Source organism: Armigeres subalbatus, chromosome 2, assembly GCF_024139115.2.
Source record: "Armigeres subalbatus isolate Guangzhou_Male chromosome 2, GZ_Asu_2, whole genome shotgun sequence".
Taxonomy (NCBI): Eukaryota; Metazoa; Arthropoda; class Insecta; order Diptera; family Culicidae; genus Armigeres; species Armigeres subalbatus.
Window position 1 is genome coordinate 352,811,526 of NC_085140.1, and position 24,893 is coordinate 352,836,418.

The 24,893-nt window shown below is 40.1% G+C and overlaps 1 protein-coding gene across 7 annotated transcripts in view; it reads right to left on the minus strand.

The window, feature by feature from the left end:
• The window catches only part of LOC134212931 (proton-coupled zinc antiporter SLC30A2-like), a 110,591-nt gene that overhangs the window by 11,001 nt on the left and 74,697 nt on the right, over positions 1 to 24,893 (minus strand). For all 7 annotated transcript variants that reach the window (XM_062691278.1, XM_062691282.1, XM_062691281.1 and 4 more), the window contains one exon: positions 2,441 to 2,717. In XM_062691278.1, the coding sequence (XP_062547262.1) occupies positions 2,441 to 2,717 (277 nt within the window). The remainder of the gene's footprint in view (positions 1 to 2,440; positions 2,718 to 24,893) is intronic.

Below are 24,893 nucleotides of genomic sequence, written 5' to 3' on the forward strand. Positions count from 1 at the left end.
CAAGTGATCCGGAACAAGACATGTTAGGTAAGTCAAAACTAGGTGGTTCGGCTTCGGAATAAAATGTTTAACCACGATGGGATAATAACCATCGTTATTAAAAGATAAACGAATCGATGAAACAGTTCACAGTCGTGTTTTAAAAACGGACTCGGTGTTCGTGTGACTACCGTTCTTACTTTAAACACAGGAAAACGGGGTTCAATTCCAAGCTCGTACCTTTTATACCTTTCATATATTGAATCTTTTTTCCAAGCATTTTTTCTCTTCCTTTTCCTGAAAATTGTTGCCATTTTTCTAAAATCATGAAATTAAATGAAACACATAGCTCCAACTCGTTCTATGATAGGTGAAGACATTCCGCTAACCAAAGCAAAAAAATAATTTTCTTTGCAACATGGAATAATGGCCACAGAGCGTTTCAGAATACCCTCGTCTTCGCCCACCGACGCCAATGGTTTTCCTTGCGGTTTCAGGTCCGGATATAAAGAAATAAGACGACGGGTGCGGAAAAACCCTGAGCTGAATGAAACGACCACCACCATGAGTTTGCGAATCGAACCGGGCCTAAAAGTAACCAGAAACGATTTGTCCGGGCGGATGGGTGATGGGAGGAGAACGCTTCTCACTGGCCCATTACCTTAAGCGTTTCAAATTGAAATACAATATTCATTAGGCGTCGCGAAAAGGCACTTCGTTGGGCCTCATTCCGGCCGTCCCCATCGACACTATCTGCGGCTGGGCTGGCTGGTCGATCCGCTCGCAATGCTAATGAACGATTCACAGACAAACAGACTCAGACGTGGCTGCGGATGGACATTTCAGCCTTTATATGACTTTTCTGTCCATCCCTCAGTGCTGATGGAAACAGCCTTTTGCAATTCTCATGTCTAATGCCTACGTAATCATGTCTTTGTGTTTTTCGGAATTGCTGTTTTCGAGTTGATATTTATAATCGTATTTTAATTGTACATTCTTTTTCGGCTCGTCTTCATGTTCCATACGGAAAAACATAATTAACGGTCGTGATGGTGTCCTCAAACAGGCTAGTTTTTAATTAATGATCAAATTTCAGTTACATATCGTTTGTTTATCTATGTTTATAAGTTAAAGGCAGAGGTAGAGCAACCAAGTTATGGGACGAAGAATTTAGCGGAAGTAGAAGTATGATGAAATTCATAATTTAATGATTTTCTCCTTTTTTGAAAGCCTCCATGAATAAATTTATTTCAGTCAGAATGGTTTTGAAAAGATTCGAAAATTGTCTTCTTCATAGTAAAAACATATTTAACCAATAAAAAGATGTCGACACCAGCAAATAAATCAGGCCCTCAATGTTTAAAGCTTCTCAAATACATGGAGCCATTCAAAAACCACGAGATTATTTTGAGGTCAGCGCTTCATCATGGCTATTGAAACATACAAAAAAAGACACGAAAGGATGAAGGAGAATGCGAACTTTATTTTATACAAAATAAACCAAGTGGATTCTCTATCGCCTCTGGGTGAAAGGTGGTGGCTTATCCGTTTGTATACAACAGTGAAGCAAATGCTACAGATTTGCAAATCAAAGTTCCAAAGAATGGTTCATTTGCAAAAACAGAGTTATTTTTTGTCCAGATGCAACTTCGCACAAATTCGTACTTTTCTGATAATCCACCACCATACCAGTAATCTTTTGTCCCCACTGTAGTTTTTATCTATAATTCGTTTTTGTAACTACAAATAATCAATTTTTAAAGGATTTATCTTATACGTCAAAATAAAGTTCACAGAATTTTCCAGCAGTCATGCATAGATAACCATTAGAGCAGAGAAATCGTATCGATTTCTTAATTTTGTCTAAATTTTGTTTCAAAGTCGACCACTTTGCGGCTCGCGAGTCTTCAAGAGTAATCATGCTTCAGGATATGGGTTTAAAATTAAGTGATAACGAAAAATAGCAACGAAAGAACACGTGCTGTACTGGGAAAAAATCCATCCCGCGGAATGGAGCATAAAACGTTTCTACTTATCCCCGCTCGAGGGTCCGTTCCGTTGCGTGGTCTTTTCAATTTCTTCTTTCTCGTTCAAACAGGATAAAAATTACCAAGTTATGGTACACCACATTTCCCAGCTGCTTCCGCTTAGTACTCGTAATAGGTGCGATAAATTAGGCATTTTATCAGACTAGCGCGGAATTAGAAAAAGTTGCCAAGGGTGTCAATTAAAATAAATTCTTAACGATTCGTAGCACATTTTAGTGTCTCCCGTGGTTTCACAGAAGTACTCGTCGATAAAATTGCTATTGAATAGCACAAGGCAGTATTTTCCCTATATTGCATTCCCAAATAGAAGACAATAACAACGTTTCGCCGTCCCAATCGGGAACTTAAACAAACGCTTATTGAAGTTTAAAATTCCGACAAATTAAAAGAGAAGTCTAAACACGAATACCTACCATGAGTGCATCCTTCATTATCGCCAGAGTGGTAACCAGAACCAAAATCGAGAACAAAAACGTACAAATTGGATCCACAATGTTCCACTCGGGCTTGAAGTAGATGACGAGAGCGGCTATGAATACTCCCAAGCTCTGAACGAAATCGCTCAGCACGTGAATGAATGCGGCCCGTACGTTCATGTTTTCCTCCGATGGAGTTCCATGTGCATGACCATGCACGCTGCCGGTAGATGAATGACTGTGACCATGACCACCGTGCAATGTTGCTCCCATTCTGCGAATTGATAGAAAAGGAATGCATATAATGTTCAAAGCGTTTATTTCTTCGAAAATTATTAAACTATGAATATGTTGATGGTAAAATTCTAATGATAAACATTTGATAAATACTTCTGAAAGAAAGTTCAAGCAATAACCAAACTTCAACATTTAGTTTGCATCGTTCATCATTCCTATGAAACTTCAATAATCCTACTCAATATAAGTTATTTTCTCAATACTGTATTTATACATTTAAAGATAATTGGTTATTGGTATCTTGTCTTGTCTTGTCTTGTCTTAGCACATGCACTGCCAGTATTGAAAAGCATTCTTGTCGGTTGTATTACCGATCATTTTATTGTCAGTATTAATATTTGCGGCATATTATAAGATAATAAAGATAATTGGTTATTGGTATTTTATCAAAATCTTAAACCATTTTCTATGGTTGTTTTTAGATGACTGCTATCAATATAAATGAATGTGAGCTATCCGTCTGAAAGTATCACAAATGACCTGACGTATTTTTCAAATTACCACATCACTGCTAGATGAAATTATTTAGTTTTTTTTTATAACAGAACCTGTGCTCCATATTACGCTAAAAGAGTTTAACTAACAACCCTCACTTGAGTTTGTTTCCGTCCCTATACGTGGAATATTCTATCAGCAAGACAACAATCGTATCCCAGAGCTCTTGAACTACGTTGAACCAACTTGCGCATACTTAATGCGGATCAACAGCCGGCTCGTCGTCGTCAACTGTTCCTTGCATTACACCCAACGAAACGCAACTGCAAGTAAAAGTACTCTCAGAAGCGTCAGAAACCAGCAGCAACCGTGTGGTGTGTGAGCGCGAGACGTGAAATAATGAATAATAGATGATGCACACCTTTTCCTCCGCCTGCGAGCGTCAGCAGCATTCCACTCTTCCAGGCGCATTTTTTCCTCGACTATGTTTATAATCCTTGCGCTAACAATACCTGCCCCCCTATGGGAAACGATGAGGACGAGGACTGTAAGTGCTATGATGACGGGGTGACATAGTTTAGGTAAACAAGCACCGAGAAGCGACAATGAAAAAGTTCAGCAAACATGTAATCTTGAGATTTGATGAGCTTTGCATGCAATTATTTCCGTAAGGTAGCACGTATGTACCTTGCGATAGAGGCTGTAGTACATTCAACTAGGTCAGGCTGATATAGTCAAATTTTAATTTATAGGTAAGGAAAACTTTTTAGGCAAATATTGCCACCAACTAATGTTATTGTTAACGCTCCGTTGAAATGGTTAGCTGTTGATAACGCATTTCTAGCACGCATAGCAGTAAATAAAGTAATGGATAATCCTTGTGTAATCTGCCTACCAATGCTGCTTAATGTGGTTGTGAAAGACACCGCAAGCAGTGGTGAACCACAACAAATACGGCTGACTAACAGCAATAATCGTACTATGTGTAATATGAGCCTTGGAATCCAAACTGAATAGAGGCGAATCCACCTAGTGGTATCAGTGCCTTGCTCGTGCATATAAAAATAAGTATTTTAGCCATAACCAATTTTCAATGGGAAACAATGGGGCAGGACTTTCCGTCAGACGCAACTTGTTGCAAGTAAATCGGTTAAGTATAGGTACCTAAAAAATGAGTTAGTTTTTTTGCGCACATACATACACACATATACCCACGCACAGACAGACATTGGTATATAACATTATGGGTCTCCGGGCCTCCTATGAAAAAATTGTTTATGGCGCGAACGTATAGCCTTTACGTATAGGGGTTTAAGAGGTTCGGTTGAGGGCCCCCATTTGTCTTTGATCTAAAACTTTGACCCTTGGTTGATCTTATGTCGACATTTGTATACTGATAGAAAGCTAGACGCAAATTTCATATTTTGGGACATTTCAATTTTGTGAGTCAATTTTCCTACAAAAAATATAAATAAGAAAGAATGAAAACTACCTTCATCGTTCATTTTTTAAAAAAATAGTATTTTGGCCATAAATTTTGATCCCATAGTCTGATCTGACCAATTTCCAAAGGAAAACAATAGGACAGGATGCCCCTTGGAATGCAACTTGTTGCAAGCAAATTGGCCAACGCTTAGCTCCCAAAAGTAGGTGTACAATAACTAGACTAGAGGTGTGCGCCGCCGCCGCCGACATTTTTGCATCGGCGCGCCATCGTTCAAAATATGTCACGCCGCTGATCTATAGTTTTCCACCCCGATTCAAATTTGAAGAAGTCCGCAGAATTTTCAGTGGAAATTCCGGAGATTCAGTGGAATTTCCGTGAAATTTGTTGAAATTTTTAAAAACTCTCCGTAAAAACTAAAAAAAAACTCGTGCGGAAATTGCGAAACATTTCCCGTTAAAATTTAAAGGATTTATCGTTGAATTTTTGTACGGAAAAAGATCGTTCGGCAGAAATCCATTTGGCCGAAGACCACAAGACTGATAGTTGTTTGGTCGAAATTGTCGCTTGACCGAATATACCATTTGGAAAAAGACTATCTAGCATAAAGTTATTTGACCTTTGTCATTCGGTAGAACAGGCTGAAAAAATCGATTAGCCGAATAGCTCAAGAATTTGCCATAAGGTCGAAATGACATTCGGTCAAAAGTGTCGTTCGGCTGTAGCCCATTTTTGGTTATTTTCAAAACATTAACGGAAGAATGTTTTGAATTTCGCCGGAAAAAATTCTTGGGAAATTCCATTGGCCGAGCTGGTAATAAGTCAATGACGTTTGCCGTAACAAGTCGTCTGGTTGAATCGATCGTTTAGCCGAAGAAGTCATTAGGCCAAAAATGTCGTTTGGCCGAAAATGTCATTTGGCATTCGGCCAAATGCCAATTACTGAACGGATCATATGATCATAACTGGCCACTCGTTTGATTAAATGGCCTTTTTGACATATGACAATTAAACAAAGTTCCATAACCTCTACTTTTTAAGTCGATACTGGTCTTTAATCCAAAATTCCATCTAGCCGAGCCGAACTGATTGATTATCCGAAAATATTATCAGTTCAACAATGGTTTGGCCAAAAGCGACATACAGCCAAAAAGAAGATTCGGCTGAAATGAAAAACAACCATTTCGGCCAAATGGCATTTTCTGCGAAAAGGGTCGTTCGGCTGAATTGATCATTTGGCCAAAAAGTTGTTTAGCCGATTGGCTTTGGGACAGTTCGTCGAATGACATTTCGTCGAATGACGTTTAGTCGAATGACATTTAGTCGAAAGTACATTTGATCGAAGGGACATTTAGTCGAATGGACATTTAGTCGAATGGAAATTTAGTCAAATGGACATTTAGTCGAATGGACATTTAGTCGAAAGGACATTTAGTCGAATGTTGAAAGTGTTTAGTCGGTAATAGGTAATTAGTTAAATGGATAATTCGTCAATAGATTTTTGGTTGAATTTGAATAAATAATCCACAAGATTCATAGATAAACTGATAAGAGGAATTCAGTCGACGTGAGGAAGTTCAGCGGAAGTGCGGAAGAGCGGAAGAAACGAATATGGATGTCAATGGGGATTTTTCACCTGAGCTAAAGAAACTTCTGGAGACTCTGGTGTATTGTAGAAAAATTGAAAGCCTACAGAAATAGTAAAGTATTAGGTACTGATGGTGAAAGTCCCTCTATTTTTTTTCGGCACATTATCTAAAACCAATGAAATCAATGTAACTTCTTCATCGTGGTCGGCTTTGGAACATTTCGTTGATTGACAGCTAGTCTAATGACATTTGGTCTAATGACATTTCGACGAAAGGACGTTTAGTCGAAAGGACGTTTGGTCGAATGAAAATGGTTTTCTTATTCTTTTCATTGAAACTCTTTCTTTCACTCAATATTTATACAATAATTAGTTCAGGATGAAATTGTCTTCCAACCTTAATTCGTTTATTATTGGCCGAAAATTTAATTCCGACCAAATGGTCATATGAATTTCTGGTGAAAAGGCGACTGAATTTCTTTTGACCAGGTGGTATAGATTCATCGTAGTCGGTTAGAGGGGTTCGCCAAAGTCAATATCCAGTCGGAAATATTCTCGGGATATTCACCGTTTTCGTATTATTTTTTGTTTTTATGGACCCATCATTCTTTGGACAATATTGGAGCAATAATTATGTGACTTTTAGGAATCCCGAATAAATCATTTATTTTTTTATTGTTGTTGACTAAAGTTCTTTTCTTTCAAATAGCCATTCGACGGAACATTGTTAGACCAAATTTACCAAGATTTTTAATTCGAAAACTCGCATTCGACCAAACGTCATTCGACCGAATGTACAAAGATTCTTCATACTAAAATCAGATTTCGACTAAATGTCCATTCGACCAAATGTCCTTTCGACGAAGTGTCCTTTCGACCAAACGTCATTCGACCAAATGTCCTGCGTATCTAGTGCATTAAAAAACATTTTCGACTTAATGTCCTTTCGACCAAATGTCCATTCGACGTAATGTCTTTTCGACCAAATGCCATTCGACTAAATGTCATTCGACGAAATGTCTTTCGACGAAATGGTATAGATTCAGCCGATTAGGCCATGTGGTAAAAATGCCGTTTGGCCGAATGGGTTGTTTTGCAGAAAGGACATTTTCGGGCCAAGTGGTTCTTTCTGTCAAATGGCCATTTCTACCAAACGACAATTCTAGTCAAAAGATCTATTCAGTATATCGATTATTAACCAAATTACCAGTTCGGCCGAATGTACCTTCCGGCTATTTGTCGACCTGATAACAGTTTCAGAAGTTGGTTAGATGACTTTTGGCTTTAAGGCCAGTATCGACTTAAAAAGTAGAGAGGTTACAAAATTTCGATAAATGGTCATTTGACAAAAAGGATAATTCGCCGTTAATGGCATTCGGTCAATCGGGGGACATTTTTGACCATATTATTCGTTCAGTAATTCACATATGGTCGTATGACCGTTGGGCCAAACGACATTTTCGGCAAAATAGACCATTCTGACAGACAGAATCACAAATCGACCACGTTCTGATTGATGGACGGCACTTCTCCGACATTATCGACGTCAGGACATATCGTGGCACTAACATCGACTCTGACCACTATCTGGTGATGGTTAAGCTGCGCCCAAAACTATCCGTCATCAACAATGTTCGGTACCGACGACCGCCGCGGTACGACCTAGAGCGACTGAAGCAGCCTGATGTCGCCACTGCATACGCGCAGCATCTCGAGGCAGCGTTGCCGGAAGAGGATGAACTCGATGGGGCCCCTCTTGAGGACTGCTGGAATACAGTCAAAGCAGCCATTAACGACGCAGCGGAGAACAACGTCGGCTATATGGGACGAAGCCGACGGAACGATTGGTTCGACGAAGAGTGCAGACAGATTCTGGAGGAGAAGGACGCAGCGCGGGCGGTCACGCTGCAGCAAGGTACCCGAGAGAACGTGGAACCGTATAGACGGAAGCGGAGACAGCATACATGCCTTTTTCAGGAGAAGAAACGCCGTCTGGAAGAAGCAGAGAGTTCAGTGCGTGATCTCTCATGTTTCGGACAGCAGAACGATCGCGCGGTCGGACGAATTATTGTGTTCTGCATTGCGCGGCCGGTAATAAAATTAATCAGTTCAGTGCGTGATCTCTCATGTTTCGGACAGCAGAACGACCGCGCGGTCGGACGAATTATTGTGTTCTGCATTGCGCGGCCGGTAATAAAATTAATCAGTTCAGTGCGTGATCTCTCATGTTTCGGACAGCAGAACGATCGCGTGGTCGGACGAATTATTGTGTTCTGCATTGCGCGGCCGGTAATAAAATTAATCAGTACAGTGCGTGATCTCTCTTGTTTCGGACAGCAGAACGATCGCGTGGTCGGACGAATTATTGTGTTCTGCATTGCGCGGCCGGTAATAAAATTAATCAGTTCAGTGCGTGATCTCTCATGTTTCGGACAGCAGAACGATCGCGTGGTCGGACGAATTATTGTGTTCTGCATTGCGCAACCAGTAATAAAATTAATCAGTTCAGTGCGTGATCTCTCATGTTTCGGACAGCAGAACGATCGCGTGGTCGGACGAATTATTGTGTTCTGCATTGCGCGGCCGGTAATAAAATTAATCAGTTCAGTGCGTGATCTATCTTTTTTCGAAGCGGACTTGGTAGTCATATGGCTACTGCTTCTGCCTCATACGCAGGAGGTCGTGGGTTCAATCCCAGGGTCCGTTCCATTCTCCTACTTTGCATCATTCTCTTTATTTCTCATGTTCTAGCAATCGCTAGAACTGGAAATGGACTTCCATACCGTTTCCATTACTATTCCTATACCTTCAACTTGAGTATTCTAACAGTAATCTGCTAGAATTGGAAATGAACTATAGAGCTCGTTTCCTACATCCAATTAGAAATTCCATGAGTTACCTTCTCCTATCTATCACATTGGCAGCTCGTTAACCAAGACGGACCTCTCTGCCTCTCAACCTAACCCAAAAATTCCAATAAATTCCGCATGAGCTCGTGGCAAGTGCAGAGGTATATTCGGCTTGCAGTGGGCGAGTGATTGCATCATCATTTCCTCCCCTTCCCTACATTGACTTGCATTCTGACGTGGCAGGCGCCAGTATGACCTAACAAATAAGATCACCAGTACTTGTACATTGAAGATGTGTGCTAGTCCCAAGCAAACATCTGTTGGTTCCCTGTGCAAGAACAGCTGATCTGGTCATAATGGAGTAGCAACTACGAGCAGTCAATCAAGCTCAAGCTCAAGCTCAAGAAGAAACGCCGCCTGGAAGAAGAGGAGTGCGAGGAGATGGAACAGCTGTGCCGTTCTCAAGATACACGCAAGTTCTACCAGAAGCTCAACGCATCCCGCAAAGGCTTCGTGCCGCGAGCCGAAATGTGCCGGGATAAGGATGGGAGCATCTTGACGGACGAACGTGTGGTGATCGAAAGGTGGAAGCAGCACTACGAGGAACATTTGAATGGCGCTGAGAGTACAGGCAGTGAAAGGCAGCGGAGGAGATGACCACGTCAGTTCAGCGAACGATGGAAGCCAACCAGCCCCCACCTTGAGGGAAGTTAAGGATGCCATCCAACAGCTAAAGACCAATAAAGCAGCTGGTAAGGATGGTATCGGAGCTGAGCTCATCAAGATGGGCCCGGAAAAGCTGGCCACTTGCCTGCATAAATTGATAGTCAGAATCTGGGAAACTGAACAGCTACCGGAGGAGTGGAAGGAAGGGGTTATATGCCCCATCTACAAGAAATGCGACAAGCTGGAGTGTGAGAACTTTCGAGCGATCACCATCCTTAATGCCGCCTACAAAGTGATATCCCAGATCATCTTCCGTCGTCTGTCACCATTAGTGAATGAGTTCGTGGGAAGTTATCAAGCCAGCTTCGTTGACGGCCGCTCGACAACGGACCAGATCTTTACCGTACGGCAAATCCTCCAAAAACTGCCGTGAATTCCAGGTCCCAACGCATCATCCGTTCATTGATTTCAAGACGGCATACGACAGTATAGACCACGTAGAGCTATGGAAAATTTTGGACGAGAGCAGCTTACCTGAGAAGCTTACCAGACTGATCAAAGCAACGGTGGATGGTGTGTAAAACTGTGTGAAGATTTCGGGCGTTCGAATCGCGCCGGAGACTAAGCCAAGGTGATGGACTTTCGTGCCTGTTGTTCAACATTGCGCTAGAAGATGTCATGCGGAGAGCCGGGTGTAACAGCCGGGGTACGATTTTCAACAGATCCAGTCAATTTATTTGTTTCGCGGATGACATGGACATTGTCGGCTGAACATTTGCAAAGGTGGCCGCCTGAAACGTGAAGCAACAAAATTTGGACTGGTGGTGAATGCCTCAAAGACAAAGTACATGCTTGTGGGCGGAACAGAGCGCGACAGGGCCCGCCTGGGAAGCAGTGTTACGATAGACGGGGATACCTTCGAGGTGGTCGAGGAATTCGTCTACCTCGGATCCTTGCTAACGGCTGACAACAACGTTAGTCGTGAAATACGAAGGCGCATCATCTGTGGAAGTCGGGTCTACTACGGGCTCCAGAAAAACTGCGGTCAAAAAGATTCGCCACCGCACCAAATGTGTCATGTACAAGACGCTTATAAGACCAGTTGTCCTCTACGGACATGAAACATGAACAATGCTCGAGGAGGACTTGCAAGCATTCGGAGTATTCGAGAGACGGGTGCTTAGGACCATCTTTGGCGATGTGCAAGAATACGGTGTGTGGCGGCGAGCAATTTTCCATTGAAATCTACATTTTGAACAATCTTCCTCGGGAATTCTAAAGAATTTGCCGTTGAAATTCCGGGGAATTTTCTGGTGAATATTCCAGAGATTTTTTTTTGAAAATTCCTCCTCTCTATGCTATGCTATGTCAAACTATCCGTCGTAATGATTCTAGACTGAGCAAACCAACATTAAAACACCCATTCTATCAGCCTCACTCTTCTGTAATTATGAAGAATTTTCAAAGTAAATTAAAAAAAATGAACGGGAACTTCTTGGCATGCAGTCTTAATTCCAGAGTCAAAACAGGGTTTTACTATTGTCCGACGTTTCGGCAATTGTATTTTGCCATACAATTGCCGAAACGTCGGACAGTAGTAAAACCCATCATATCAACGAGAACTTTCCGTGGATATTCTGAACATTTTTCTGTAGAAATTTGGAACAGTTTCTCGTGGAAATTCTGAAGAATTTCTCATAATTCCGACGGCTTTCCTGCTAAACTTCCAAAAACTTCCTCTTCCCCTACTAATAATACGAGAAAGGCAAAAAAAATAATAGAGGAAGAGGTTTAGTTATATATAAAACCGTTATATAACCGTTCGGTTATGGGTACCCCTACGTATCTTTTGGCAGATAGCAGTTGTTGTCATTCTGACAATCGTCTTTTATTTGCTATACTTACATCACAGACAAACAGACATAACATACGTCAAATTTCCATCGTTCACTGCCTTACTGGTCAATTCGAATAATCATTAGTTGGCCAATCGATCACTCGTGGCGCGCGCGTCGGATTTGCTTTAGTTTGACGTTTGCTCACTACTGCCATCTGGCTCGTGATTTGCCCAACTAACCTAAATCAACAGATGCCGTTAGTGTTAGAACGACGATGAATTTGATGAGTGAATGTTCAATGTGTTATGTCTGTTTGTCTGTGCTAACATGATGTTTGTCCTCAATATCAAATCAAATAGACATCTCTACTTTGAACTAAGAACAAATAAAAAATAACAAAAACAACGCAAAAGTTTTTTTTACGTTTTTCAAAGTGTCATAAATTAAAGTGATTTAATTAAAAGAGCTACTTTCAATGCATATTTATACAGTTAAAAGCCGTTCGCTAGGGCGCGAACAAGTATGAAACGATAGAGGGTGAAAGGGAGAAAGGAAGACCATCTATTGAACAGCACACAATCGAAGCGTGATCAATAGAATCAAATGTAAAACAGAACAGCACATGGGGAGATCGTTGCCTGGATCTTTTTGCTTGTCTTGGCACGGTGGTTCCCATACCACTAACCAAGCCGTCCACAACCAGGACGTTAGGCAAGAAGATTCACGCTTCGATTGTGTGCTGTTCAATAGGGTGTCAGGCCATTAGGCCGAAGGCCGTTAGGCCGAAGGCCATTTGGCCGAAGGCCATTTGGCCGAAGGTCATTAGGCCGAATGGACATTAGGCCGAACGGTCATTAGGCCGAATGGACATTAGGCCGAATGGCCATTAGGCCGAATTTGCAGAAAGAAGCAAGAAGTGAAAATGAGAAGTTCTCTCTTCACCTTACCCCTTCTTACTTCTCCCTTCTTGCATCTTCCTTCTTCTTTCTTCCCTTTTCTTTCCTCCTTCTTCCTTATTCCTTCTTCCTTTATTCTTCTTCCTTTTTCCTTCTTCTTTCTTCTTTCTACTTTCTTCCTTCTTCCTTCTTCCTTCTTCCTTCTTCCTTCTTCCTTCTTCCTTCTTCCTTCTTCCTTCTTCCTTCTTCCTTCTTCCTTCTTCCTTCTTCCTTCTTCCATCCTCCTTCTTCATTCTTCATTCTTTCTTCTTTCTTCTTGCGTCTTCCTTCTTTCTTCTTCTTTCTTGCTTCTTCCTTCTTCCTTCTCCCTTCTTACTTCTTCCTCCTTTTTCCTTCTTCCTTTCTACTTCTTCCTCATTGCGCACTACTCACTTCTCACTCCCAGTTCTCATTTGGCCTAACGGCCATTCGGCCTAATGACCCAGCATCGTTCAATATATGGTCTTCCTTTCTCCCTTTCACCCTCTATCGTTTAAAAGTTGTTTGCGCCCTAGCGAACGGCTTTCAATCTGAGGATTTTCAAATATCTTTCGATTATCTACTCCCTCAACCTTTAAGTAGAACTGACCGATAAAGCCGATAAACAAATCATTCATCACAATCACTGTCGTAAAATCTGTTTCAATTATATACAGTTAATTTAATCTATTTTGAGGACCAATAACGATTGCCGAAATGTTAACACGCAGCTAAGGTGGAATAATAAAAATGACAGTTGTGCGTGGCTTCCGTTTTGAAAACGCGAATGCATTTGAACCGTTTGTTTGAGATAATGCATATGTAACATTTTTGGCCAAAATGAGATTTTTATATATTCCGAATTCTCGTCCAAAAATACGTAGTCTGGCAAAAAAACGAAAAAAAAATTGTTCCTTAATGTATGAATTTTTTTGTATCGTTTGTTTGAGAAACTACATATGTCCACGCACTTCGAAAAGTAAGTATGGAGTACTACTGGCAGTTTTAGCACTGGAAGAGCCCCAGGACTTTGATTTTTGCCAAAAACTATTGATCTGTATCGAAGAAATCGAAAAATTCGGCGCAAATTTGTCAAAAACAGTTTTTTGTTGTTTTCTCGAAATTATATAAAATGGATGTATGCAGTTTCTCAAACAAACGATTCATTTAGTTTTGGATTCCGGGAGGCTTGTCCTTAAAAGTGATCAAAGTTCAATGAATCAAGTGAAAAACAAGTAATCTAAGCAGAAATTATTTTTACGTCATATTATTTTAACGTTCTGCCAATTAGTGACGTGTAGTACAGAAGATACACAAAAAGGTTGAGAAAGGCAGAATTTTGTCGAATTTTGTATTATCATAACTTTACATGAAATAATCAGATATTGATAAAATCGGAACCATCGGACGCAAGGGCGCTTCTTGTTCTCTGTCCTATCTAGGCCCATTTTCACTGCCGTGGCGGACCGAGGCCACAAAAGCTTTTCGTTTTTATGTTGGAATTTTTGTCATAGTGCACCGAGATATCTCGGCCAGATAAACTGTACACAAGCACACTGATGTTTGAATAAAAATGTCAAAATAAAAATTAATTTAAAAATAAATAAAATATCCTGATTGATTTATCCAACGATGATGGAGCCTTTCTCGTTCATTACAAAATGTCATAAGAAAAGCGCATAGCATAGGGGTAAAAGATCACAACATTCCAACATTCCATTTTAACCATTTTAAGTACCAATTTTCCAGCAACATTCCATTTTAACCACCAATTTGGATCATTTAAGAACAATTACGATACGAGTCTAAAAATGACTGCTTCAATGGCCGCCTTTATCTTATCTCGCGTTTTTGGCGGCACAAATGGCAATTTATAGATGATTTGCACATCTGAAAAACCTTTTGTTTATACATGCTGCGACTGAGCAATAATGAAAAACTGCTTTTCACCTATGCCTATCGCTTGCTTTTGGAGCTATGTGCGCTTGAATGCGTGATATTGTTTAGAAATTGGACCATGATTAACCCTCAATGCATTACAGCAATTTCTGGGAGTTTTCTAGGAATTCATCTGGAAAATCCTTCGATGACTCCTCTGTGAATTCTTCCAAGAAGATAATTCCTCCAAGAATTCTTCAGGAAGTTCCTTCGGAGATTCCTCTGAAAATTCTTCTGAGAATTCCTCCGGAAATCCTTTCTAAAATTCTTATGAATATTCCTTCGTGAAATCCGCTGGAAATTCCTCCTGGGAATTCTAGAAAGAATTCCTCTAGGAGTTTCTCTGAGAATTTTTCCGAGTATTCCTCTGGGAATTCTAGTGAGGATTCCTCTAGAACTTTTTCTGAGGATCCCTCCGGGAATTCCTCCACAAGTTCATCCAAACATTCCACCCTAATGTCCTTCATCCTTAGAGAATACCTTAGAGAACTCCTCTGGAAACTCCACTGAGAGTTACTCCAGAAACTATTCCAGAAATTTCTTATAAATTTTTTCTGGAAATTCTTCTTGAAATTCCCTCGGAAAATCATCTAGGAATTTCGCTGAGATTTCCTATGTGGACTCTTTCGGGAATTTCTCTGAGAATTCCTCCGGGAATTGCTCAGGGAATACCTCAAAGTATTCCTCAGAGGATTCCTCTGGGGAGTCGTTTGGAAAATCATCTGGAAATTCTTCCCAGATTTCTTTCGGAAATTCCCTTGGAAATACCTCTGGGAATTTCTACGGGGAGTCGTTTGGGAATTCTTCCTCTGTAGATTTCTCGTGAAACTCGAGAAGGAGGAGCTCCTTCTGGAACTCTTCCGGAAATTTCACTGACAATTCCTCCATGAATTCTTCTGAGATTTTCTCTGGGATTTCCTCCTGGAATTCCTCTGGAAATTCCTCCGGGAACTCCTATGGAAATTCCTCCGAATATTTCTCTGAGAAATCTTCCGGGAATTTCACTGAAAATTCCTCAGAGAATTCCTCTGGGAACTTCTCCGGGAATGCATTTGAAAATTCCTCCGATAATTCCTTTAAGAATTCCTCCGGGAATTACACTGAAGATTTCTTTAGGAACTGCATTTGGAAATTCCTCCGAGAATTACACTGAAAATTTCTCTAGGAACTCCTCTGGAATTTGTTTGAAAAATTGCTCTAGGAATTCCTTGAACAATTCCTCTGGGAAATTCTCTAGGAATTTATGAATACTTCTGAAAAGGAAATTTCTCTGAGAATTTTTTCGAAACGATTCCGGACGAGTCGCCGTACGGGACTTAGATGATAAGAAACACCCGACAAAGCAACAGGTATTGAGAGTTGTGAGGAGACCAATCGATCCGACTGGATTCTTAAGTTTCTTCAATATCCACCACGGAAAGATCCTGATCCAGGAATTATACCAGTTTTCCAAACCCAAATAGGCTGCTTGAGAAGTGGACAACTCGGTCAATGATACCAATTTCTTACATTTGCACTTTTATGTGGAAGCGTGTGAGGAGGACAGCGCATATGTTTTATATTTGCCAACGAATTATATTTGTTTCCTGATGGTGTTCGAATTGCTTTACTTGGAGAAAAATCAAAAGTGATTCTGCGTTCCAGCAATTTGGGGCATACGTTTTTCGATGTAAGGGGAATTTGCGAAAAATTACGGATAGGCAATTCCCGGGCCGGTTACCCAAAGAGTGCTGGAGAAAGCTGATGCGACAATTTTCCGATGGATACAATGAGCGGAGTATCCTGATGCAGTATTCACGCTATCTGAATCGTATGGTATGCAGCCGAGTCAACATGTCCAGTTGGAGAAGAGTAACAAACTACTAAAACTATGATTACATGTCGACGAGCCGGTGCAATGCGAAAAGTATCTTCGAACAACGAAATGATTTTCAAGGAAATTAAACAACGTTTTTACATCTAGGTACCTGGTGGCGAAGGAGTGCATTAAGAGCAAATTAAGCTTGTCTAAGTCGAGTCAAGTACAAGACACTGAAGACGATCTTACTGTTGAGGTCGAAATACGTATCTGTCAAGGTACAATCAAGTGGTGGTATTAAAAGGGATGGTACAAACTCGTCTTATGACAAGTGAGAGAGTAAGAAAAGTTGTTCTACCAATACTGCAGATGGCCCTTCTGCCATCAGCGGCAACCGTGCGTCTATCAATTCCCTAGTAACATTGTTGTACTCTTATTGGTTTTATTGCGCACTTTATAAGGAAATCGCTGACTTCAAGAGCATTTTCAAACCGTGGGTATGGACTACTTCGGACCAGTATCCGTTAGAGTGAACCGTGGTACGGCTAAGCATGGGTAACAAAACTGTGAATGAAATATATTAAATCTTGTTTCATATTTAAATTGTTGAAGCTTAGCTTGCTTCCATTTAGGAAAAAATGCAGTCAATGCTTCCTTGAGTCGATACCGAGTCATAAAACACCGACACTTGGAGAGTTGACTCTAATGGGAAATCAATCTGCTCCAGTTCAAATCAGTGTTTGAAAAAAAAAATCATATCTTAGACGCGATTAAATCAAGCGCGAGTCCAATCATGGCCAAGAAAATGGTTTATGATTGGACAAGGGATTTGCATCATTGCAAAATTTTTATGTGTTGTTCTTTGATGAATGCATTGAATTATCTTTTTTCACTTTAAACTATGGATTTGAGGGGATGCTTTCGACTGTTGTGCTCAATATTGTTTGACTATTATCTAAAACGTTATTGCGTCCGACGTTTGAAGAAGGTGAAATATACGCCGAAAAGTCGGAAAATAGACGCAATAACGTTTTAGCTGCTTTATAAGACTGAAAGGGCCGATAATAGTCAAACAAAATTAAACAATGGATAATTAATTCATATGGGTCATTCCGCGCCAAGTGACCGAGCACGTGCAATTAACCTATTTAAAAATAATGAAAAATACCTAGCACATATTAGTTTTGGTCCATTATTTTGAATAACCATATGATCATGGTGATTGAACCGCCCCTTCGAACAGAAACCCCTCCCTGTTTTTGGAGATTTTAAAAAACATGGTATTTTCAAATATCGATATCTCAGCCCCCGATAAAGCTACAAAAAAGTTTAATACCAGTTTTCCGCTTGAAATTTGATGAAGTTTTTAGAAAAAATACTTTAAATACTGAGCAGTGTTGCCAACTATATTATTTTTCTCACAAAATAATAAAAAACATTTTTCTCAAAGTACGCATATTTTTTTCATTGATTTCTCAACAGATTCGAGCTTAACAGACTTTTTCCAGTCCGAAACACTTATCGATACAAAGTAAAATGCGCCGTTGCTGAGATATGGCAGCTTTAGTAAATCTTATTTGAGTCATTCCGAATTACTAAAGAACAACAAATTTTAAGAAGTAAATAGCCTGCTTTAGATATCCAAAACAAATGAAAATATGAATGCTGAAAACAATATAAATTCAATTGAAAAATCTATTCGAAATCCAATCCGTATCTAAACCAAATTCAAACCAAAGCAAATCAGAATCCAGTAAAATCATATACAAATCCAATTCAAATCAGATCCAAATTCAATCTAAATCTAATCCAATCTAAATCCAATCAAAATCTGATTCAATTCAGATCCAAATCTAATCCAATCCAAAGCTGTTCCAAATCCTATCCAAATTCAATCCAATATAAAACTAATCCAAATCGTATGAAATTCAATCCAAATCCAATCTAAAACCAATCCAAAGTACTAAGGAATTAAAAAAGATGGGGTTTGAAAATGTATCGTGGTTTATTAACCACCCCTTATTGATTATAAATTTATGTTCTGACATAATTATCAAAATTTTATTATCTTCAGACGAATTTCAGTGTTCAGAACGCTTAGTAAGGAACATGAAAAAATGCGTTGACACAAAAGGTATTTTGTGCTGCCCCAATCTCAAGAGGCGTAATCACCTCAACAAGAAATCATACAAAAAGTTCAGGATTTCTATCGCGAGGCCGACGTAAGCAAGAAACTGGCAGGGAAAAAATAGAACAAAAGTGTGCGTGAAGGAGGAAAACAGGTGCAGAAGCAGAAGCGTTTGGTTCTAGCGAATCTGTCTGAAATATATGCCCTCTTCAAGGAAAAAATGTTTTTTTTTTACGAAATTTTATTATTATTTATTCAGACTAAGGCCGAAGTGGCCTGTGCGGTATATAAGAGTCTTCTCCATTCGGCTCGGTCCATGGCTACACGTCGCCAACCACGCAGTCTACGGAGGGTCCGCAAGTCATCTTCCACCTGATCGATCCACCTTGCCCGCTGTGCACCTCGCCTTCTTGTGCACGTCGGATCGTTGTCGAGAACCATTTTCACCGGGTTACTGTCCGACATTCTGGCTACGTGCCCGGCCCACCGCAGTCATCTGATTTTCGCGGTGTGAACGATGGATGGTTCTCCCAACAGCTGATGCGACTCGTGGTTCATTCGCCTCCTCCACGTACCGTCCGCTATCTGCACCCCACCATAGATGGTACGCAGCACTTTCCTTTCGAAAACTCCAAGTGCGCATTGGTCCTCCACGAGCATCGTCCAGGTCTCGTGTCGGTAGAGGACTACCGGTTTAATGAGCGTTTTGTAGATTGTCAGTGTGGTACGGCGGCGAACTCTATTTGATCGGAGCGTCTTGCGGAGTCCAAAGTACGTACGATTTCCAGCCACTATGCGTCTCCGAATTTCTCTGCTGGTGTCATTTTCGGCAGTCACCAGTGAGCCCAAGTACACAAATTCTTCTACGACCTCGATTTCGTCACCACCGATGCAAACTCGCGGTGGGTGGCTCACATTGTCTTCTCTTGAACCTCTTCCTATTATGTACTTCGTCTTCGACGTGTTGATGACTAGTCCGATCCGCTTAGCTTCCCTCTTCAGTCTGATGTAGGCTTCCTCCATCTTCTCAAAGTTACGTGCCATAATATCTATGTCGTCGGCGACGCCAAATAGCTGGACGGACTTATTGAAAATTGTACCACTCGTGTTAATCCCTGCTCTTCGTATTACCCCTTCCAAAGCGATGTTGAATAGCAGACACAAAAGACCATCACCTTGCCGTAACCCTCTGCGGGTTTCGAAGGGACTCGAGAATGTCCCTGAAACTCGAACTACGCACATCACCCGCTCCCTCGTCGCTTTTAACAACCGTGTCAGTTTATCCGGAAATATTCGTGCATTAGCTGCCATAGCTGGTCCCGATCGATTGTATCATATGCGGCTTTGAAGTCGATAAATAGATGATGTGTGGGCACGTTGTATTCGCGGCATTTCTGCAGTACTTGGCGAATGGCGAACACCTGGTCCGTGGTGGAGCGTTCGCTCATAAAACCCGCCTGGTACTGCCCCACGAACTCCCTTGCAGTTGGTGCTAGTCGACGGCTTAAAATTTGGGAGAGTACCTTGTAGGCGGCGTTCAGCAATGTGATTGCGCGGTAGTTGCTACTTATCACCCTTTTTGTAGATGGGACACACGACACCTTCCATCCACTCCTGCGGCAAAACTTCATCCTCCCAAATCTTGGTAATGACCCAGTGCAGCGCTCTAGCCAGTGCCTCACCACCGTGTTTAAATAGCTCTCCTGGTAGTTGGTCAACCCCAGGGGCTTTGTTGTTCTTCAGCCGGCCAATCTCCTCCTGGATTTCCTGGAGATTCGAAGCCGGTAAGATTATGTCCTGCGCGCGTTCTCCCAGGTCCATCACCATACCGCCATCTTTGTCTGCCACATCGCCATTCAGGTGTTGGTTTTTCATTACAGCACCCAAATGAGTGCAATAATGAAATTTATGCAACCCATTTGAGTTGCATAATGGTCATTAAATCACCCATTTCGTTGGTATGGAAAAGTAGGCTGTTTTATAAATCAAAGACGAACTGTAAACCAGGTATTATGATCAGGAATTGCAAAAATAACTTTAAACCATTAAAACATATTCAGTTGAAATCTGGCATCACTGGCCTCAAAAGCATTATGTGCTGCAAAAATATGTTTTTTTTTGTAAAATATTCGAATAAAACTAAAAAAAATACATTATCATAGTTGTTTACCTTTACAGAACGAATTGAACGATATGCTGAATGAAAATCGAAGGTTTGCCTAACTAAAACCGTCATAACTCAGCAACTGCTCATTTTACTTTGTAACGATGAGTGTTTCTGACAGAAAATTGCCTGATAAACTCAAATCCGCTGAGAAATCAAAAAAAAAGTTATACGTATTTTGAGAAAAATGCTATTTTTTATTATTTTTTTTAAATAGTGTAGTTGGCAACACTGAAATATTTTTTGTAAAATCTTCACAAAATTTCAAGCGGAAAACTGGTACTATCGTTTTTTTGTAGCTTTATCAGGGGCGGAGATATCAATTATTTAAAATGGCATGTGTTTAAAAATCTTCAAAAACGGGGAGGAGTGTTTGGCCGGAGGGGCGGCTCAAACGGTCGGATCAAATGCTTTTTCGAAATGTAGGCTCAAAGTAAGCAGATACACCTATTTTGGTTGGAATTCATAGTTTTCACTTTTTCTCGGTCACTTGGCGCGGAATGACCCATATGTCAACAAAAAAGTACACAAAAAAGAGCAACATATATTTTCGGTCAGTGAGAAAAATGATGCAACTCTGCACGAAAAACCCAGGCGACATGCTCTTTCTGATAGCAAGCGAGTTGTCTCGTGAATGAGATCTTGATGATTGAGGTTTGACTATGATTCTACCAACCCTGGGTGGTTCAAATCTAGCTTCTTTATTAACATTGTTCTAAAACGAATCGTAGCTATAACGGGCTCGTAAAAAAATATCAAAGGGCTGTCCACAAACCACGTAGACTTTTCCGAAACCCCTCCTTTCTCCTCTTGAAGTCTTTCCCAAATTTTACAAAATATGTGATTGGAAAAATATGGAAATTAACCACGTTTCAACCCTTTCCTTCCCATGGTAGCTGTAGAGCTCCATCAAATTTTGCACTATCCAACATTCATCGAATTTTTACAAGCAATATAATTAATTTTGTGTAAAAACCAGGGATCGTAATCCTCACTCATTCTCACGAACAGAGAATGCTCCCTCACGCTGATTTTCGCTGAAAAATGGGTTTGCGAGAAAAGAAAAAAGGTGTGATGAGAGATAACCATTTCTCCCTCACAATCCCGTTGCGGTCATAAAATTTTCGTAATGGCTTAACGAAAATTTTTCGCGAAAAGTGAGTGAAGCGTAGAAGCGATGAAACGAAAAAAGAAATTCATCAAGTGGGTACGATTTTCGCTTATCTTCTAGATTCGCTCTAGAGAAAAGAGGGATGGGAGAGAGATATTTTTCACTACAAATTCCGAAAAAAGATTCTCCTCCGACCCGAAAATCGCTTGATTTCGTCTCATCGAAACGAAAAGTACGAACCCTGGTAAAAACAGTAAAACTATTGAAAACAATCAATTAATTATTGATTTACAAAAAAAAATTACCGTTTTCCACTAATTTTAGCTATGTCAAATTTTTTTTTTCCTGTTCGGGTGTGCCACTGCGACCAATTATTAGATCTATTGTAGCGTTACCCGTATCCTTAGTGTTTAAGTGCATGTCGAATTACTCCAGTGCTATTGAGAAGCAATGCAGTATCGGTTTCGATACAGTTGTTGTTTTGTTTCTCAAGACCACCATGACAAGGTCCCGCTATTTAGACCCTTCATAGAGAGCAATCCCATTGAAGGCGCGCCTTATCAAATCAATCCTTTTCTTGAGAAAACAGAACAGTAATACTGTTTTTGGCCATGCATCGGAGCCCTAGCCACATCCTTGTCTTGCTTCTAGAATATCACCAGTGAAACTCTTAAAACCAGGACTTAGCTCTGTCTATAATACCATTTCAAGCTAGAGATTTTTTTCAGTAATAAGAACGTCCGGTGTTCCTCTCATTACCATTGTACACCAGTTCACGAAGAGTTAGTACGTATTTAAACCTCTGACTCGATTTTTCCAGCAGTCAGTCCAGCCTAGAACTGCGTACCGAGGTTTTAACTAATTGTTTGAAAGTGGCTTTCGCTGCGTACAGTTTAGCCTCAAACAAGAGGAATTTTGGTCTTTCAACTATCTGCAAGGTCACATTAATTATGTTTTATTTCTGAGACTGCTGTTGGTAGCGAGGACTAAATACGATGAATCCTTAATTACCACAACTTATTGCCCTAGCTAGAAAAATGGATTAGGCTAGGGCTCTGTTTGGTAGATCTTACACCGCAACACACTACGTCAAAGTGATCTACCGTGTTACGGGACTGTCAAATTACTTTTGTTCTAAATTTTTTTTCATTGGTGATTCCTTCCTATTGAAAGCTTTGAAAAAAGTCGTGGGAAAGAGAGGGTTAAGTAATTCAATTATTCAAATCCATTTCAGTATGTGAACATAAAACTTAAATTTCAAACATAACAAACTGAACAAAATCCAACAAAACAAAATCAAATTTAATCCTCTGTCTACAGGTCTCGAATATAGAAGATAAATGATTTAATTTCTGTTCTATTCAATTCCTCCTAGAGGTGTGCGGCACCGATGCTGACACTTTTGCCGCTGTTTAAAATATGTCACGCATCTGACCTATAATTCTCATCACCGGTTTAAATTTAAAGAAAACCGAAGAATTATCAGAATTTCAAGTTGGATTTCCGAGAATGTCAAGTCTACATTCCAATAAGTTTTTCGTGGAAATTTCTTAGAATTTCCCAATTGATAACCTTTAAAATTTCCCGTCAATACTTCAAAGAACTATCCGCGAAAATTCCGATGCTTTCCTTGAAAATTCCATGCAATATCCCGTTGAATAATCATTCGTTGAATTCCCAAGAAATCCCAATCTAAATTCCGAATAATTTTCCGTGAAAACTTAGAATTATTTCCCGAGGTAATTTTAGGTTTAACCGGACATTCCGAAATATTTCCCGTGGAATTTTAGAATGGTTTCCTCGATTTTTTTTTTAATTTTGAGCAATATCATAAGGTAATTTAAAAAAAAAACGTGGACGTTCCAAAGAATTTCCCGAACAATTTTTCGTGGAAACTATGGAGAATTTTTAGTTGAAATTTTGGCGAATTTCCAAAGACTTTTTCTTGGATATTTAAAAATGCTTCCTTTGAAGCTCCAAAGAATTTCCCGTGAAAATTCTACAGAATTACTTGTAGTATCCAAAAAAGTTCCTGTCAAAAATCAAAAGATATTCTAGTAGAATCTGCAATAAAATCCATATGGAGTTTTTGAAAAAAAAAATCGAATAGATATTTCCTGCTCAAAACAGAAGAATTTCTTGGTGAACTCCAGGATAGCTTTAAGCCGAAGTTCAGACTATTACTTCAGTGAAACTCATTAGATTTTTCAGAAGAAATTCAAGAGATTATTTATTTATAAAAAAAACGGAAAAAACGTAAACAAAAATTAAACAAGTGAACTCGTCCTCATTCGTAGACTAACGTAGACACCCCCTCCCTCTTAAGAGTCTACGTGGTTTATGGACAGCCCCCAATCGACTTAGCTTACCTAATTGTATTTTATTGCATTGGGCGAATCTAAATAAAAAGTTTGTACAACATGTGCTGGGAGAAAAAATCTTGTTTAGTTGCATGATTTGTTTTGCCATCAACGAGAAAGACATCAACATCACTAGCTGAATTAATTTGATTTTTATCATCCAACGAATATTGGCTCCAAGCTTTGTAATTAAAAAGTAATATTCTCTCGTCACAAATCACGCTTCAACTGCCACACATTGTTCAGTGACGTCCAATCACCCTGGCTTTTACCCTCGGTATATGAAGGCAATAGCGAGTATGCGTTGATAACAGAAAATTACAAAAAAAAACTCATCGCCATGTCGATAGAACAGCATACAAAGCACTTGGTGTGTGCTCAGATGAGGATACAACAAGGTCCACGAACCTCACGCTCAACGAAGTGTCAAACCAGCCAACCCAAGCTGAGCCGCCATGCATGGGCTGTGTGAGATAATCTGTTGAACTCGACTATGTGGGTAATTTTTTCTTGTGCTCTTTCCATCGCGAATTGAAAGCATCAATCGCAAGGCTTGCGACGGACTTGGCAGTATGGCTTACGAGGGTATAATCCTGGCTGGGTGTACCGAAACGGTGAAACGCCGGGTTTATTGCTTGATTATTTAGGTATCCGACTCGAGTAAGCACATAGTTTTACAATAAAGTTCTGTAAGTGAAACAATTGATTTCGAGCCTGATATAATACCTTTTGAGAGAATACCTGGGCAGAAGATCAACCCAATTAAAAAAACAAGTTCATCATGGTTTATCAATTGCTGCATATGTAGATTAATTTTACTTACTGTTAAACAAACTTGACAATGAAAAAATAATTGAACAATTTTGTTACTGTCAAAAAATGAGTAAGTTACGAAAGAAATTTTCATTTTGAAAAAGAAG